Here is a 14,102-nt window from a genome sequence, read left to right on the forward strand (position 1 = left end):
GTCAGTGAGAGAGAGTCAGTGAGAGAGAGAGTCAGTGAGAGAGAGAGAGAGTCAGTGAGAGAGAGAGAGAGTCAGTGAGAGAGAGAGAGTCAGTGAGAGAGAGAGAGAGAGTCAGTGAGAGAGAGTCAGTGAGAGAGAGAGAGAGTCAGTGAGAGAGAGAGAGTCAGTGAGAGAGAGAGAGTCAGTGAGAGAGAGAGAGTCAGTGAGAGAGAGAGAGTCAGAGAGAGAGAGAGAGTCAGTGAGAGAGAGAGAGTCAGTGAGAGAGAGAGAGAGAGAGTCAGTGAGAGAGAGAGAGAGTCAGTGAGAGAGAGAGAGTCAGTGAGAGAGAGAGAGTCAGTGAGAGAGAGAGAGTCAGTGAGAGAGTCAGTGAGAGAGAGAGAGAGAGAGAGTCAGTGAGAGAGAGAGAGAAAGAGTCAGTGAGAGAGAGAGAGAGAGTCAGTGAGAGAGAGAGAGAGAGTCAGTGAGAGAGAGAGAGAGAGTCAGTGAGAGAGAGAGAGAGTCAGTGAGAGAGAGAGAGTCAGTGAGAGAGAGAGTCAGTGAGAGAGAGAGTCAGTGAGAGAGAGAGTCAGTGAGAGAGAGAGTCAGTGAGAGAGAGAGTCAGTGAGAGAGAGAGTCAGTGAGAGAGAGAGAGAGTCAGTGAGAGAGAGAGAGAGTCAGTGAGAGAGAGAGAGTCAGTGAGAGAGAGAGAGAGAGTCAGTGAGAGAGAGAGAGAGAGAGAGAGAGAGAGAGTCAGTGAGAGAGAGAGAGAGAGTCAGTGAGAGAGAGAGAGAGAGAGAGTCAGTGAGAGAGAGAGAGTCAGTGAGAGAGAGAGAGTCAGTGAGAGAGAGAGAGAGAGTCAGTGAGAGAGAGAGAGAGAGTCAGTGAGAGAGAGAGAGAGAGAGAGAGTCAGTGAGAGAGAGAGAGAAAGAGTCAGTGAGAGAGAGAGAGAGAGTCAGTGAGAGAGAGAGAGAGAGTCAGTGAGAGAGAGAGAGAGAGTCAGTGAGAGAGAGAGAGAGAGTCAGTGAGAGAGAGAGAGAGAGAGTCAGTGAGAGAGAGAGAGAGTCAGTGAGAGAGAGTCAGTGAGAGAGAGAGTCAGTGAGAGAGAGAGTCAGTGAGAGAGAGAGTCAGTGAGAGAGAGAGTCAGTGAGAGAGAGAGACAGTGAGAGAAAGAGACAGTGAGAGAAAGAGAGTCAGTGAGAGAAAGAGAGTCAGCGAGAGAGAGAGTCAGCGAGAGAGAGAGAGCGAGAGAGAGTCAGTGAGAGAGCGAGAGAGAGTCAGTGAGAGAGCGAGAGAGTCAGCGAGAGAGCGAGAGAGTCAGCGAGAGAGCGAGAGAGTCAGCGAGAGAGCGAGAGAGTCAGCGAGAGAGCGAGAGAGTCAGCGAGAGAGCGAGAGAGTCAGCGAGAGAGCGAGAGAGTCAGCGAGAGAGCGAGAGAGTCAGAGAGAGAGCGAGAGAGTCAGCGAGAGAGCGAGAGAGTCAGCGAGAGAGCGAGAGAGTCAGCGAGAGAGCGAGAGAGTCAGCGAGAGAGCGAGAGAGTCAGAGAGAGCGAGAGAGTCAGAGAGAGCGAGAGAGTCAGTGAGAGAGCGAGAGAGTCAGTGAGAGAGCGAGAGAGAGTCAGTGAGAGAGCGAGAGAGAGTCAGTGAGAGAGCGAGAGCGAGAGAGAGAGAGCGAGAGAGTCAGTGAGAGAGCGAGAGAGTCAGTGAGAGAGCGAGAGAGTCAGTGAGAGAGCGAGAGAGTCAGTGAGAGAGCGAGAGAGTCAGTGAGAGAGCGAGAGAGTCAGTGAGAGAGCGAGAGAGTCAGTGAGAGAGCGAGAGAGTCAGTGAGAGAGCGAGAGAGTCAGAGAGAGCGAGAGAGTCAGTGAGAGAGCGAGAGAGTCAGTGAGAGAGCGAGAGAGTCAGTGAGAGAGCGAGAGAGTCAGTGAGAGAGCGAGAGAGTCAGTGAGAGAGCGAGAGAGTCAGTGAGAGAGCGAGAGAGTCAGTGAGAGAGCGAGAGAGTCAGTGAGAGAGCGAGAGAGTCAGTGAGAGAGCGAGAGAGTCAGTGAGAGAGCGAGAGAGTCAGTGAGAGAGCGAGAGAGTCAGTGAGAGAGCGAGAGAGTCAGTGAGAGAGCGAGAGAGTCAGTGAGAGAGCGAGAGAGTCAGTGAGAGAGCGAGAGAGTCAGTGAGAGAGCGAGAGAGTCAGTGAGAGAGCGAGAGAGTCAGTGAGAGAGCGAGAGAGTCAGTGAGAGAGCGAGAGAGTCAGTGAGAGAGCGAGAGAGTCAGTGAGAGAGCGAGAGAGTCAGTGAGAGAGCGAGAGAGTCAGTGAGAGAGCGAGGAGAGTCAGTGAGAGAGCGAGAGAGTCAGTGAGAGAGCGAGAGAGTCAGTGAGAGAGCGAGAGAGTCAGTGAGAGAGCGAGAGAGTCAGTGAGAGAGCGAGAGAGTCAGTGAGAGAGCGAGAGAGTCAGTGAGAGAGCGAGAGAGTCAGTGAGAGAGCGAGAGAGTCAGTGAGAGAGCGAGAGAGTCAGTGAAGAGAGCGAGAGAGTCAGTGAGAGAGCGAGAGAGTCAGTGAGAGAGCGAGAGAGTCAGAGAGAGAGCGAGAGAGTCAGTGAGAGAGCGATGAGAGTCAGAGAGAGAGCGAGAGAGTCAGTGAGAGAGCGAGAGAGAGTCAGTGAGAGAGCGAGAGAGTCAGTGAGAGAGCGAGAGAGTCAGTGAGAGAGCGAGAGAGTCAGTGAGGAGAGCGAGAGAGTCAGTGAGAGAGCGAGAGAGTCCGTGAGAGAGCGAGAGAGTAGAGATGAGAGCGAGTGAGAGAGAGCGAGAAGAGTCTGAGAGAGAGCGAGAGAGTCAGTGAGAGAGAGAGAGAGTCAGTGAGAGAGCGGAGAGAGAGTCAGTGAGAGAGAGAGAGAGAGTCAGTGAGAGAGAGAGAGAGAGTCAGTGAGAGAGAGCGAGAGAGTCAGTGAGAGAGCGAGAGAGTCAGTGAGAGAGCGAGAGAGTCAGTGAGAGAGCGAGAGAGTCAGTGATGAGAGAGAGTCAGTGAGAGAGAGAGTCAGTGAGAGAGCGGGAGAGTCAGTGAGAGAGCGAGAGAGTCAGTGAGAGAGCGAGAGAGTCAGGAGAGAGAGAGAGTCAGTGAGAGAGAGAGAGAGTCAGTGGAGCGAGAGAGTCAGTGAGAGAGCGAGAGAGTCAGTGAGAGAGGAGAGAGTCAGTGAGAGAGAGAGAGAAGAGTCAGTGAGAGAGAGAGAGTCAGTGAGAGAGAGAGAGTCAGTGAGAGAGAGAGAGTCAGTGAGAGAGGAGAGAGTCAGTCAGTGAGAGAGAGAGAGAGTCAGTGAGAGAGAGAGAGAGTCAGTGAGAGAGAGAGAGTCAGTGAGAGAGAGAGAGAGTCAGTGAGAGAGAGAGAGTCAGTGAGAGAGTCAGTGAGAGTCAGAGAGAGAGAGAGAGAGTCAGTGAGGAGAGAGAGAGAGTCAGTGAGAGAGAGAGAGAGAGTCAGTGAGGAGAGAGAGAGAGTCAGTGAGAGAGCGAGAGGAGTCAGTGAGAGAGAGGGAGAGAGTCAGTCGAGAGAGAGAGTCAGTGAGAGAGAGAGTCAGTGAGAGAGAGAGTCAGTGAGAGAGAGAGGCAGTGGAGGGAGAGAGAGAGTCAGTGAGAGAGAGAGAGTCAGTGAGAGAGATGAGTCAGTGAGAGAGAGAGAGTCAGTGAGAGAGAGAGAGAGTCAGTGAGGAGGAAGAGAGAGTCAGAGAGAGAGAGAGAGAGTCAGTGAGAGAGAGAGAGAGAGAGAGAGCGAAGAGAGTCAGTGAGAGAGCGAGAGAGTCAGTGAGAGAGCGAGAGAGTCAGGAGAGAGCGAGAGAGTCAGTGAGAGAGCGAGAGAGTCAGTGAGAGAGCGAGAGAGTCAGTGAGAGAGAGAGAGAGAGAGTCCAGTGAGAGAGCGAGAGAAGTCAGTGAGAGAGAGAGAGAGCGGAGAGTCAGTGAGAGAGCGAGAGAGTCAGTGAGAGAGCGAGAGAGTCAGTGAGAGAGCGAGAGAGTCAGTGAGAGAGCGAGAGAGTCAGTGAGAGAGCGAGAGAAGTCAGTGAGAGAGCGAGAGAGTCAGTGAGAGAGCGAGAGAGTCAGTGAGAGAGCGAGAGAGTCAGTGAGAGAGCGAGAGAGTCAGTGAGAGAGCGGAGAGAGTCAGTGAGAGAGCGAGAGCGGAGTAGAGAGAGATCGAGAGAGTCAGTGAGAGAGCGAGAGAGTCAGTGAGAGAGCGAGAGAGTCAGTGAGAGAGCGAGAGAGTCAGTGAGAGAGCGAGAGAGTCAGTGAGAGAGCGAGAGAGTCAGTGAGAGAGCGAGAGAGTCAGTGAGAGAGCGAGAGAGTCAGTGAGAGAGCGAGAGAGTCAGGTGAGAGAGCGAGAGAGGTCAGTGAGAGAGCGAGAGAGTCAGTGAGAGAGCGAGAGAGTCAGTGAGAGAGCGAGAGAGTCAGAGAGAGAGCGAGAGAGTCAGTGAGAGAGCGAGAGAGTCAGTGAGAGAGCGAGAGAGTCAGTGAGAGAGCGAGAGAGTCAGTGAGAGAGCGAGAGAGTCAGTGAGAGAGCGAGAGAGTCAGTGAGAGAGCGAGAGAGTCAGTGAGAGAGCGAGAGAGTCAGTGAGAGAGGCGAGAGAGTCAGTGAGAGAGCGAGAGAGTCAGTGAGAGAGCGAGAGAGTCAGTGAGAGAGCGGAGAGAGTCAGTGAGAGAGCGAGAGAGTCAGTGAGAGAAGCGAGAGAGTCAGTGAGAGAGCGAGAGAGTCAGTGAGAGAGCGAGAGAGTCAGTGAGAGAGCGAGAGAGTCAGTGAGAGAGCGAGAGAGTCAGTGAGAGAGCGAGAGATCAGTGAGAGAGCGAGAGAGTCAGTGAGAGAGCGAGAGAGTCAGTGAGAGAGCGAGCGAGTCAGATGAGAGAGCGAGAGAGTCAGTGAGAGAGCGAGAGAGTCAGTGAGAGAGCGAGAGAGGCAGTGAGAGAGCGAGAGAGTCAGTGAGAGAGCGAGAGAGTCAGTGAGAGAGCGAGAGAGTCAGTGAGAGAGCGAGAGAGTCAGTGAGAGAGCGAGAGAGTCAGTGAGAGAGCGAGAGAGTCAGTGAGAGAGCGAGAGAGTCAGTGAGAGAGCGAGAGAGTCAGTGAGAGAGCGAGAGAGTCAGTGAGAGAGCGAGAGAGTCAGTGAGAGAGCGAGAGAGTCAGTGAGAGAGCGAGAGAGTCAGTGAGAGAGCGAGAGAGTCAGTGAGAGAGCGAGAGAGTCAGTGAGAGAGCGAGAGAGTCAGTGAGAGAGCGAGAGAGTCAGTGAGAGAGCGAGGAGAGTCAGTGAGAGAGCGAGAGAGTCAGTGAGAGAGCGAGAGAGTCAGTGAGAGAGCGAGAGAGTCAGTGAGAGAGCGAGAGAGTCAGTGAGAGAGCGAGAGAGTCAGTGAGAGAGCGAGAGAGTCAGTGAGAGAGCGAGAGAGTCAGTGAGAGAGCGAGAGAGTCAGTGAGAGAGCGAGAGAGTCAGTGAGAGAGCGAGAGAGTCAGTGAGAGAGCGAGAGAGTCAGTGAGAGAGCGAGAGAGTCAGTGAGAGAGCGAGAGAGTCAGTGAGAGAGCGAGAGAGTCAGTGAGAGAGCGAGAGAGTCAGTGAGAGAGCGAGAGAGTCAGTGAGAGAGCGAGAGAGTCAGTGAGAGAGCGAGAGAGTCAGTGAGAGAGCGAGAGAGTCAGTGAGAGAGCGAGAGAGTCAGTGAGAGAGCGAGAGAGTCAGTGAGAGAGCGAGAGAGTCAGTGAGAGAGCGAGAGAGTCAGTGAGAGAGCGAGAGAGTCAGTGAGAGAGCGAGAGAGTCAGTGAGAGAGCGAGAGAGTCAGTGAGAGAGCGAGGAGAGTCAGTGAGAGAGCGAGAGAGTCAGTGAGAGAGCGAGAGAGTCAGTGAGAGAGCGAGAGAGTCAGTGAGAGAGCGAGAGAGTCAGTGAGAGAGCGAGAGAGTCAGTGAGAGAGCGAGAGAGTCAGTGAGAGAGCGAGAGAGTCAGTGAGAGAGCGGAGAGAGTCAGTGAGAGAGCGAGAGAGTCAGTGAGAGAGCGAGAGAGTCAGTGAGAGAGCGAGAGAGTCAGTGAGAGAGCGAGAGAGTCAGTGAGAGAGCGAGAGAGTCAGTGAGAGAGCGAGAGAGTCAGTGAGAGAGCGAGAGAGTCAGTGAGAGAGCGAGAGAGTCAGTGAGAGAGCGAGAGAGTCAGTGAGAGAGCGAGAGAGTCAGTGAGAGAGCGAGAGAGTCAGTGAGAGAGCGAGAGAGTCAGTGAGAGAGCGAGAGAGTCAGTGAGAGAGCGAGAGAGTCAGTGAGAGAGCGAGAGAGTCAGTGAGAGAGCGAGAGAGTCAGTGAGAGAGCGAGAGAGTCAGTGAGAGAGCGAGAGAGTCAGTGAGAGAGCGAGAGAGTCAGTGAGAGAGCGAGAGAGTCAGTGAGAGAGCGAGAGAGTCAGTGAGAGAGCGAGAGAGTCAGTGAGAGAGCGAGAGAGTCAGTGAGAGAGCGAGAGAGTCAGTGAGAGAGCGAGAGAGTCAGTGAGAGAGCGAGAGAGTCAGTGCAGAGAGCGAGAGAGTCAGTGAGAGAGCGAGAGAGTCAGTGAGAGAGCGAGAGAGTCAGTGAGAGAGCGAGAGAGTCAGTGAGAGAGCGAGAGAGTCAGTGAGAGAGCGAGAGAGTCAGTGAGAGAGCGAGAGAGTCAGTGAGAGAGCGAGAGAGTCAGTGAGAGAGCGAGAGAGTCAGTGAGAGAGCGAGAGAGTCAGTGAGAGAGCGAGAGAGTCAGTGAGAGAGCGAGAGAGTCAGTGAGAGAGCGAGAGAGTCAGTGAGAGAGCGAGAGAGTCAGTGAGAGAGCGAGAGAGTCAGTGAGAGAGCGAGAGAGTCAGTGAGAGAGCGAGAGAGTCAGTGAGAGAGCGAGAGAGTCAGTGAGAGAGCGAGAGAGTCAGTGAGAGAGCGAGAGAGTCAGTGAGAGAGCGAGAGAGTCAGTGAGAGAGCGAGAGAGTCAGTGAGAGAGCGGTAGAGTCAGTGAGAGAGCGAGAGAGTCAGTGAGAGAGCGGAGGAGAGTCAGTGAGAGAGCGAGAGAGTCAGTGAAGAGCGAGGAGAGTCAGTGAGAGAGCGGAGAGTCAGTGAGAGAGCGAGAGAGTCAGTGAGAGAGCGAGAGAGTCAGTGAGAGAGCGAGAGAGTCAGTGAGATGAGCGAGAGAGTCAGTGAGAGAGCGAGAGAGTCAGTGAGAGAGCGGAGAGATCAGTGAGAGAGCGAGAGAGTCAGTGAGAGAGCGAGAGAGTCAGTGAGAGAGCGAGGAGAGTCAGTGAGAGAGCGAGGAGAGTCAGTGAGAGAGCGAGGAGAGTCAGTGAGAGAGCGGAGAGCGTCAGTGAGAGAGCGAGAGAGTCAGTGAGAGAGCGAGAGAGTCAGTGAGAGAGCGGGAGAGTCAGTGAGAGAGCGGGAGAGTCAGTGAGAGAGCGAGAGAGTCAGTGAGAGAGCGAGAGAGTCAGTGAGAGAGCGAGAGAGTCAGTGAGAGAGCGAGAGAGTCAGTGAGAGAGCGAGAGAGTCAGTGAGAGAGCGAGAGAGTCAGTGAGAGAGCGAGAGAGTCAGTGAGAGAGCGAGAGAGTCGTGAGAGAGCGAGAGAGTCAGTGAGAGAGCGAGAGAGTCAGTGAGAGAGCGAGAGAGTCAGTGAGAGAGCGAGGAGAGTCAGTGAGAGAGCGAGAGAGTCAGTGAGAGAGCGAGAGAGTCAGTGAGAGAGCGAGAGAGTCAGTGAGAGAGCGGAGAGAGTCAGTGAGAGAGCGAGAGAGTCAGTGAGAGAGCGAGAGAGTCAGTGAGAGAGCGAGAGAGTCAGTGAGAGAGCGAGAGAGTCAGTGAGAGAGCGAGAGAGTCAGTGAGAGAGCGAGAGAGTCAGTGAGAGAGCGAGAGAGTCAGTGAGAGAGCGAGAGAGTCAGTGAGAGCGAGAGAGTCAGTGAGAGAGCGAGAGAGTCAGTGAGAGAGCGAGAGAGTAAGTGAGAGAGCGAGAGAGTCAGTGAGGGAGCGAGAGAGTCAGTGAGGGAGCGAGAGAGTCAGTGAGAGAGCGAGAGAGTCAGTGAGAGAGCGAGAGAGTCAGTGAGAGAGCGAGAGAGTCAGTGAGAGAGCGAGAGAGTCAGTGAGAGAGCGAGAGAGTCAGTGAGAGAGCGAGAGAGTCAGTGAGAGCGAGTGAGTCAGTGAGAGCGAGTGAGTCAGTGAGAGCGAGAGAGTCAGTGAGAGAGCGAGAGAGTCAGTGAGAGAGCGAGAGAGTCAGTGAGAGAGCGAGAGAGTCAGTGAGAGAGCGAGAGAGTCAGTGAGAGAGCGAGAGAGTCAGTGAGAGAGCGAGAGAGTCAGTGAGAGAGCGAGAGAGTCAGTGAGAGAGCGAGAGAGTCAGTGAGAGAGCGAGAGAGTCAGTGAGAGAGCGAGAGAGTCAGTGAGAGAGCGAGAGAGTCAGTGAGAGAGCGAGAGAGTCAGTGAGAGAGCGAGAGAGTCAGTGAGAGAGCGAGAGAGTCAGTGAGAGAGCGAGAGAGTCAGTGAGAGAGCGAGAGAGTCAGTGAGAGAGCGAGAGAGTCAGTGAGAGAGCGAGAGAGTCAGTGAGAGAGCGAGAGAGTCAGTGAGAGAGCGAGAGAGTCAGTGAGAGAGCGAGAGAGTCAGTGAGAGAGCGAGAGAGTCAGTGAGAGAGCGAGAGAGTCAGTGAGAGAGCGAGAGAGTCAGTGAGGGAGCGAGAGAGTCAGTGAGGGAGCGAGAGAGTCAGTGAGGGAGCGAGAGAGTCAGTGAGAGAGCGAGAGAGTCAGCGAGAGAGCGAGAGAGTCAGCGAGAGAGCGAGAGAGTCAGTTAGAGAGCGAGAGAGTCAGTTAGAGAGCGAGAGTCAGTGAGAGAGCGAGAGAGTCAGTGAGAGAGCGAGAGAGTCAGTGAGAGAGCGAGAGAGTCAGTGAAAGAGCGAGAGAGTCAGTGAGAGAGCGAGAGAGTCAGTGAGAGAGCGAGAGAGTCAGTGAGAGCGAGAGAGCGAGAGAGTCAGTGAGAGAGCGAGAGAGTCAGTGAGAGAGCGAGAGAGTCAGTGAGAGAGCGAGAGAGTCAGTGAGAGAGCGAGAGAGTCAGTGAGAGAGCGAGAGAGTCAGTGAGAGGAGAGGTCAGTGAGAGGAGAGTCAGTGAGAGAGCGAGAGAGTCAGTGAGAGAGCGAGAGAGTCAGTGAGAGAGCGAGAGAGTCAGTGAGAGAGCGAGAGAGTCAGTGAGAGAGCGAGAGAGTCAGTGAGAGAGCGAGAGAGTCAGTGAGAGAGCGAGAGAGTCAGTGAGAGAGCGAGAGAGTCAGTGAGAGAGCGAGAGAGTCAGTGAGAGAGCGAGAGAGTCAGTGAGAGAGCGAGAGAGTCAGTGAGAGAGCGAGAGAGTCAGTGAGAGAGCGAGAGAGTCAGTGAGAGAGCGAGAGAGTCAGTGAGAGAGCGAGAGAGTCAGTGAGAGAGCGAGAGAGTCAGTGAGAGAGCGAGAGAGTCAGTGAGAGAGCGAGAGAGTCAGTGAGAGAGCGAGAGAGTCAGTGAGAGAGCGAGAGAGTCAGTGAGGGAGCGAGAGAGTCAGTGAGAGAGCGAGAGAGTCAGTGAGAGAGCGAGAGAGTCAGTGAGAGAGCGAGAGAGTCAGTGAGAGAGCGAGAGAGTCAGTGAGAGAGCGAGAGAGTCAGTGAGAGAGCGAGAGAGTCAGTGAGAGAGCGAGAGAGTCAGTGAGAGAGCGAGAGAGTCAGTGAGAGAGCGAGAGAGTCAGTGAGAGAGCAAGAGAGTCAGTGAGAGAGCGAGAGAGAGAGTCAGTGAGAGAGCAAGAGAGAGTCAGTGAGAGAGCAAGAGAGAGTCAGTGAGAGAGCAAGAGAGAGTCAGTGAGAGAGCAAGAGAGAGTCAGTGAGAGAGCAAGAGAGAGTCAGTGAGAGAGCAAGAGAGAGAGTCAGTGAGAGAGAGTCAGTGAGAGAGTCAGTGAGAGAGCGAGAGAGAGAGTCAGTGAGAGAGCGAGAGAGAGAGTCAGTGAGAGAGAGAGAAAGAACCAGTGAGAGAGAGAGAAAGACACAAACAGTGACAGAGAGGTAGTAACAGACAGACAGTCAGGGAGAGGGGGGGGGGGGAGAGAGAGGGAGGGGGGGAGAGAGGGAGGGGGGGAGAGAGGGAGGGGGGGAGAGAGAGGGGAGAGAGAGAGTGGGAAGAGAGAGAGAGAGTGGGAAGAGAGAGAGAGGGGGGGAAGAGAGAGAGAGAGGAGGGAAGAGAGAGAGAGGGAGGGAAGAGAGAGAGAGAGAGGGAAGAGAGAGAGAGAGAGGGAAGAGAGAGAGAGAGAGGGAAGAGAGAGAGAGAGAGGGAAGGGAGAGAGAGGGGGAAGAGAGAGAGAGGGAAGAGAGAGAGAGGAGAGAGAGGGAAGAGAGAGAGGGGGAAGAGAGGGGGAAGAGAGAGAGGGGGAAGAGAGAGAGGGGGAAGAGAGAGAGGGGGAAGAGAGAGAGGGGGAAGAGAGAGAGGGGGAAGAGAGAGAGGGGGAAGAGAGAGAGGGGGAAGAGAGAGAGGGGGAAGAGAGAGAGGGGGAAGAGAGAGAGAGGGAAGAGAGAGAGAGAGGGAAGGGAGAGAGGGAAGAGAGAGAGAGGGAGGGAAGGGAGAGAGAGGGAAGAGAGAGAGGGAGGGAAGGGAGAGAGAGGGAAGAGAGAGAGGGGAGAGAGAGATAGGAGAGAGAGGGGAGAGAGAGGGGAGAGAGAGAGAGGAGAGAGTTAGGGAAAGAGAGGAGGTAGTGACAGAGAGAGAGAGAGAGAAGGCAGTGACAGAGATATAGCGAGAGAAAGAGGCATTGCCAGAGATATAGCAAAAGAGATGGATAGAACCAGACAGAGAGACAGCGAGAGGCACGCAGAGTGTGAGATAGAGACGAAGCAAGAGAGAGCAACAAGAGAGAGAGATAAAGCCAGGCAAAGGGCAGAGTGATTGAGAGAGACAGAGGGAATTCGTGAGCTGGGACAGAGGAAGATCCAGATTCCTTTGTCTCATTGTGGAGAAATGGGGGGGGGGGGTGGCACAGCACCCGAATTACCTCAACACCCATTCTCCCATCCCTATCCCGCCACCCCAGGGACTGAGATATAAGGGCTGTTGCTGCCAATTATTATTTCATCATTCCCTAAACCTGCCTGCCTGTCTGTCTGCAGGTGTTGGGTAAGGAGAGAGCTGGGCATTGGGTTTGGCTGTAAATACTCCTGACCAAACATACTCATCATTCCTGCTAATCAGTAAAGAGGGTAGAGGATGGGGGTGGGGGGAAGGAGATGAGCGGGTAAGTAATGGAGGCAAGCAGCCACACAACAGAGCTCGAGTTTGGGAGTGAAGAGGGGAGAATTGGCGAGGCTGCCTGATGAGAGAGCAGGTGTAGATTGCCCCTTAGGTCAATCGTGGAGAAACAGGGTGGGGGAGGGAGGGAGGGGGGAGAAGAAAAGCATGCGTCAGTGGGAACAGCAGAGACACCACGATCGGAGCTGTGATTTCAGATTCCATATAGAAACCCACACAGTAATCCGGAGGGGAGGGGGAGACGGAGAGGGGCAATCCAGGAGTTAACGAGAAAAGCCAACCCTCCGATCTCCAGCTCTTAAACCATCCCCACTGCCTCCAAATCCAGACCACTGCCCACATAGCCCATCGCACACACGGGTTTTACTCTGAAGCTGGGAAAACAGGGATCGAGAGGCAAGTCTAACCCTGCATTTGCATCAAAGACTGCTACACTCAGAAGAGGGAAAGTGCGTCGAGGGTTTAACTTTGGGGGGGGGGGGGGGGGGGGTTGAGGGTTGAGGGTTGAACTTCACAGGGAGGATTGGTGTACGCGAGGAGTGGCTGCCGGAGGGAGATACCCGAAGGAGAGGTCTGGAGGGCAGCACTGGTTTCCAGGACCGACCACAGGGGCTTCGGAGTCTGCAGCGGGGACGTATGGCCCCTTGTTGCTGGATTTTTAAAAGCGTCTGAAGGCTTGCCATGCCGGGCCCCAGTGAGATTCATCAGAGATCAGGCGGAGGCCATTCTGCCGGCTCTTGGACAGAGCTGTTCCATTAGCTCCCTTCCCGCTCTTCCCCCACCCCACACCGCCCGGCACCCCCACAGCCCAGCGAGCTTCAACTCTCCAAGGAGGCAGCTGACTCCCTTCCGAAAGTTGCTACTGAATCTGCTTCCCCTGCCCTTTCAGGCAGCGCATTCCACAGACGGACCGGAATCAAGGAATAGCCCCCAGTTCACAGAGCAGAGAGCTGGACCCCCACTATCCCGACGCAGTGGGCTGCGGTGAAGGGAGATTATTTATTTATTTTTAGTAAGAAAAAAAAGACAAGACCTACCTCCTCTTGAATGGCTGGTGGAAGAGCCGCCAGGAATTCGGGGCTGACCTCGGTGACCCCCTGGTTGCCGACCAGGGTGGCGGCAGCGGCAGCCGCTGCGGCTGCAGCCGAGGCCGCGACTGTGGCCGCTGCCCGGTTGGGGGGCCGGATGCCCAGCTGGTTCTGCAGCACCTCGCGGCGGATGTCCTCAGGCAGGGCGGCCAGGAAGGAGGGGTCGACGCCCTCGGGGAGGTTGATTCCTGTTGGAAAGCAGAGAGAAAGGCGCGGCAGGCGGTCAGACGCGGCTTGCGGGGAGGGCACAGACCGGCACTTGCACAGCTCCGACGCTGCAGCCAAGCCGTCGCCACCCCACCAACCCACAACCCCTCCCACTACCCCCCACACTGATGCTGAGGTAGCCAACTGCACCCCCCCCACCTCTCCATCATCCTCTGTGGTCCTCATCTCAACTTCACATCCAGCTTCTCTGCCCGTGCTCGGAATTGGGAGCCGCGGCTCTGGGCGCCCTGTCCAAGCGATGCCAGCTGGCTATTCGCCTGTGGAGGCCATCACATCACACGCCAACTGTGTCCGCGGCAGGAGGCCGCCTGAAGAGGGAGGCGGAGCCAAGTGAGGCTCGGCGGAAAGCCAGGGACCAACCCGAGGATCAGAGGGGCCGAAGGCTCCGCCCTGTGGCGGGGGGGGGGGGGGGGGGGGTGCTGAAGGACAGGGCGGAAATAAGGACACCACCCTGCCCCCCAACCCCCCCCGTACCCAACAGCCCCCGCCCGCCCGCCCCCGCCCCCCCCCCCCCCCCCCCCCCCCCCCCCACCAAGCATGAAGTAAAAAGGAATAGGAAGAGCTGCAGACAGGCTGGGCTGGGGTAGATAGAAGAGGAGGTGAGTCGAGTGGAGGATAACATGGGTGCTCGTTGGGCTGAAGGGCCTTGTTTTACGTGCTTAGCATCTCTCGCTCCAAATATCCATCCTTCTTCAAACCATGCACAGGGTTGAAACCGAAATTAAGGCAGGTTCTGCAGAAAGGGGCCAGTTAACTGCACCATGAACTGCGAACTGGGGGGGGGGGGGGGGGGGGGGGGGGGGTGGTAGGGCACATGAAGTGCCACCGGCACCGGACTAACGGAGCAAGGCCTGCAGCGGGAAGGAGGCGGTGGGGGGGGGTGTTTAAACACAAAGACCGACACCACGCGCGCGACACAGAGAGAGAGAGAGGAAGATCAACTCGTAAGCTACCGTGTTCCATACCAGCAAGTGGGTCTTCCTCGCTGTTGGTCGTGGAAGGCTGCCCGTTGGAGGCTGCTGTCACTCCGGGTCCCGGCACGGTGTCTCTGGCGGGCAAGGTCACAGAGGGGATGGAGGATGAAACGCTGTGCGGGGGGGTGGGGGGTGGGGGGGGGGGGGGAGAGAGGAAACACAAGACACAGGTCAGCTTTCAATCCGGGAATGTCCATCGCTGCCGAGGCACCAACACGTGGGACAAATAGCTGCTCTCACAGCCACAACTGGTATGGAGGGATGAACAATAGGAATGGGTAATGTCACTGGACTAGTAACCCCACAGTCCCAGGCTCTGGGGGACACGGATACAAACCCCACCCCCGGCAGCCCGGTGGAATTTAAATTCAATTAATAAATCTGGAAGCCAGTCGCAGTGACGGTGACCATGAAACGATCATCAATTGTCGTTAAAAACCCCATCTGGTTCACTAATGCCCCTTTAGGGAGGGAAATCTGCCGTCCTTACCCGGTCTGGCCTTACACGTGACTCCAGACCCCACAGCGATGTGGTTGACTCTCAGCTACCCTCAAGCAGCCCCAGCGAGCCACTCAGTTCAAGGGTCAATTAGGGTTGGGCAACAAACGCCGGCCTTGCTGGTGAGACCCACAGCC

The 14,102-nt window shown here is 55.6% G+C and overlaps 1 protein-coding gene across 8 annotated transcripts in view; it reads right to left on the minus strand.

The window, feature by feature from the left end:
• Window positions 1–14,102, minus strand: part of huwe1 (HECT, UBA and WWE domain containing E3 ubiquitin protein ligase 1) — a 269,110-nt gene that overhangs the window by 50,525 nt on the left and 204,483 nt on the right. For all 8 annotated transcript variants that reach the window (XM_041179576.1, XM_041179574.1, XM_041179571.1 and 5 more), the window contains 2 exons: window positions 13,458–13,579; window positions 12,214–12,452 (listed from right to left, as the gene is read on the minus strand). In XM_041179576.1, the coding sequence (XP_041035510.1) occupies window positions 12,214–12,452; window positions 13,458–13,579 (361 nt within the window). The remainder of the gene's footprint in view (window positions 1–12,213; window positions 12,453–13,457; window positions 13,580–14,102) is intronic.

This window comes from Carcharodon carcharias, chromosome 35 (genome assembly GCF_017639515.1).
Source record: "Carcharodon carcharias isolate sCarCar2 chromosome 35, sCarCar2.pri, whole genome shotgun sequence".
Lineage (NCBI taxonomy): Eukaryota > Metazoa > Chordata > Chondrichthyes > Lamniformes > Lamnidae > Carcharodon > Carcharodon carcharias.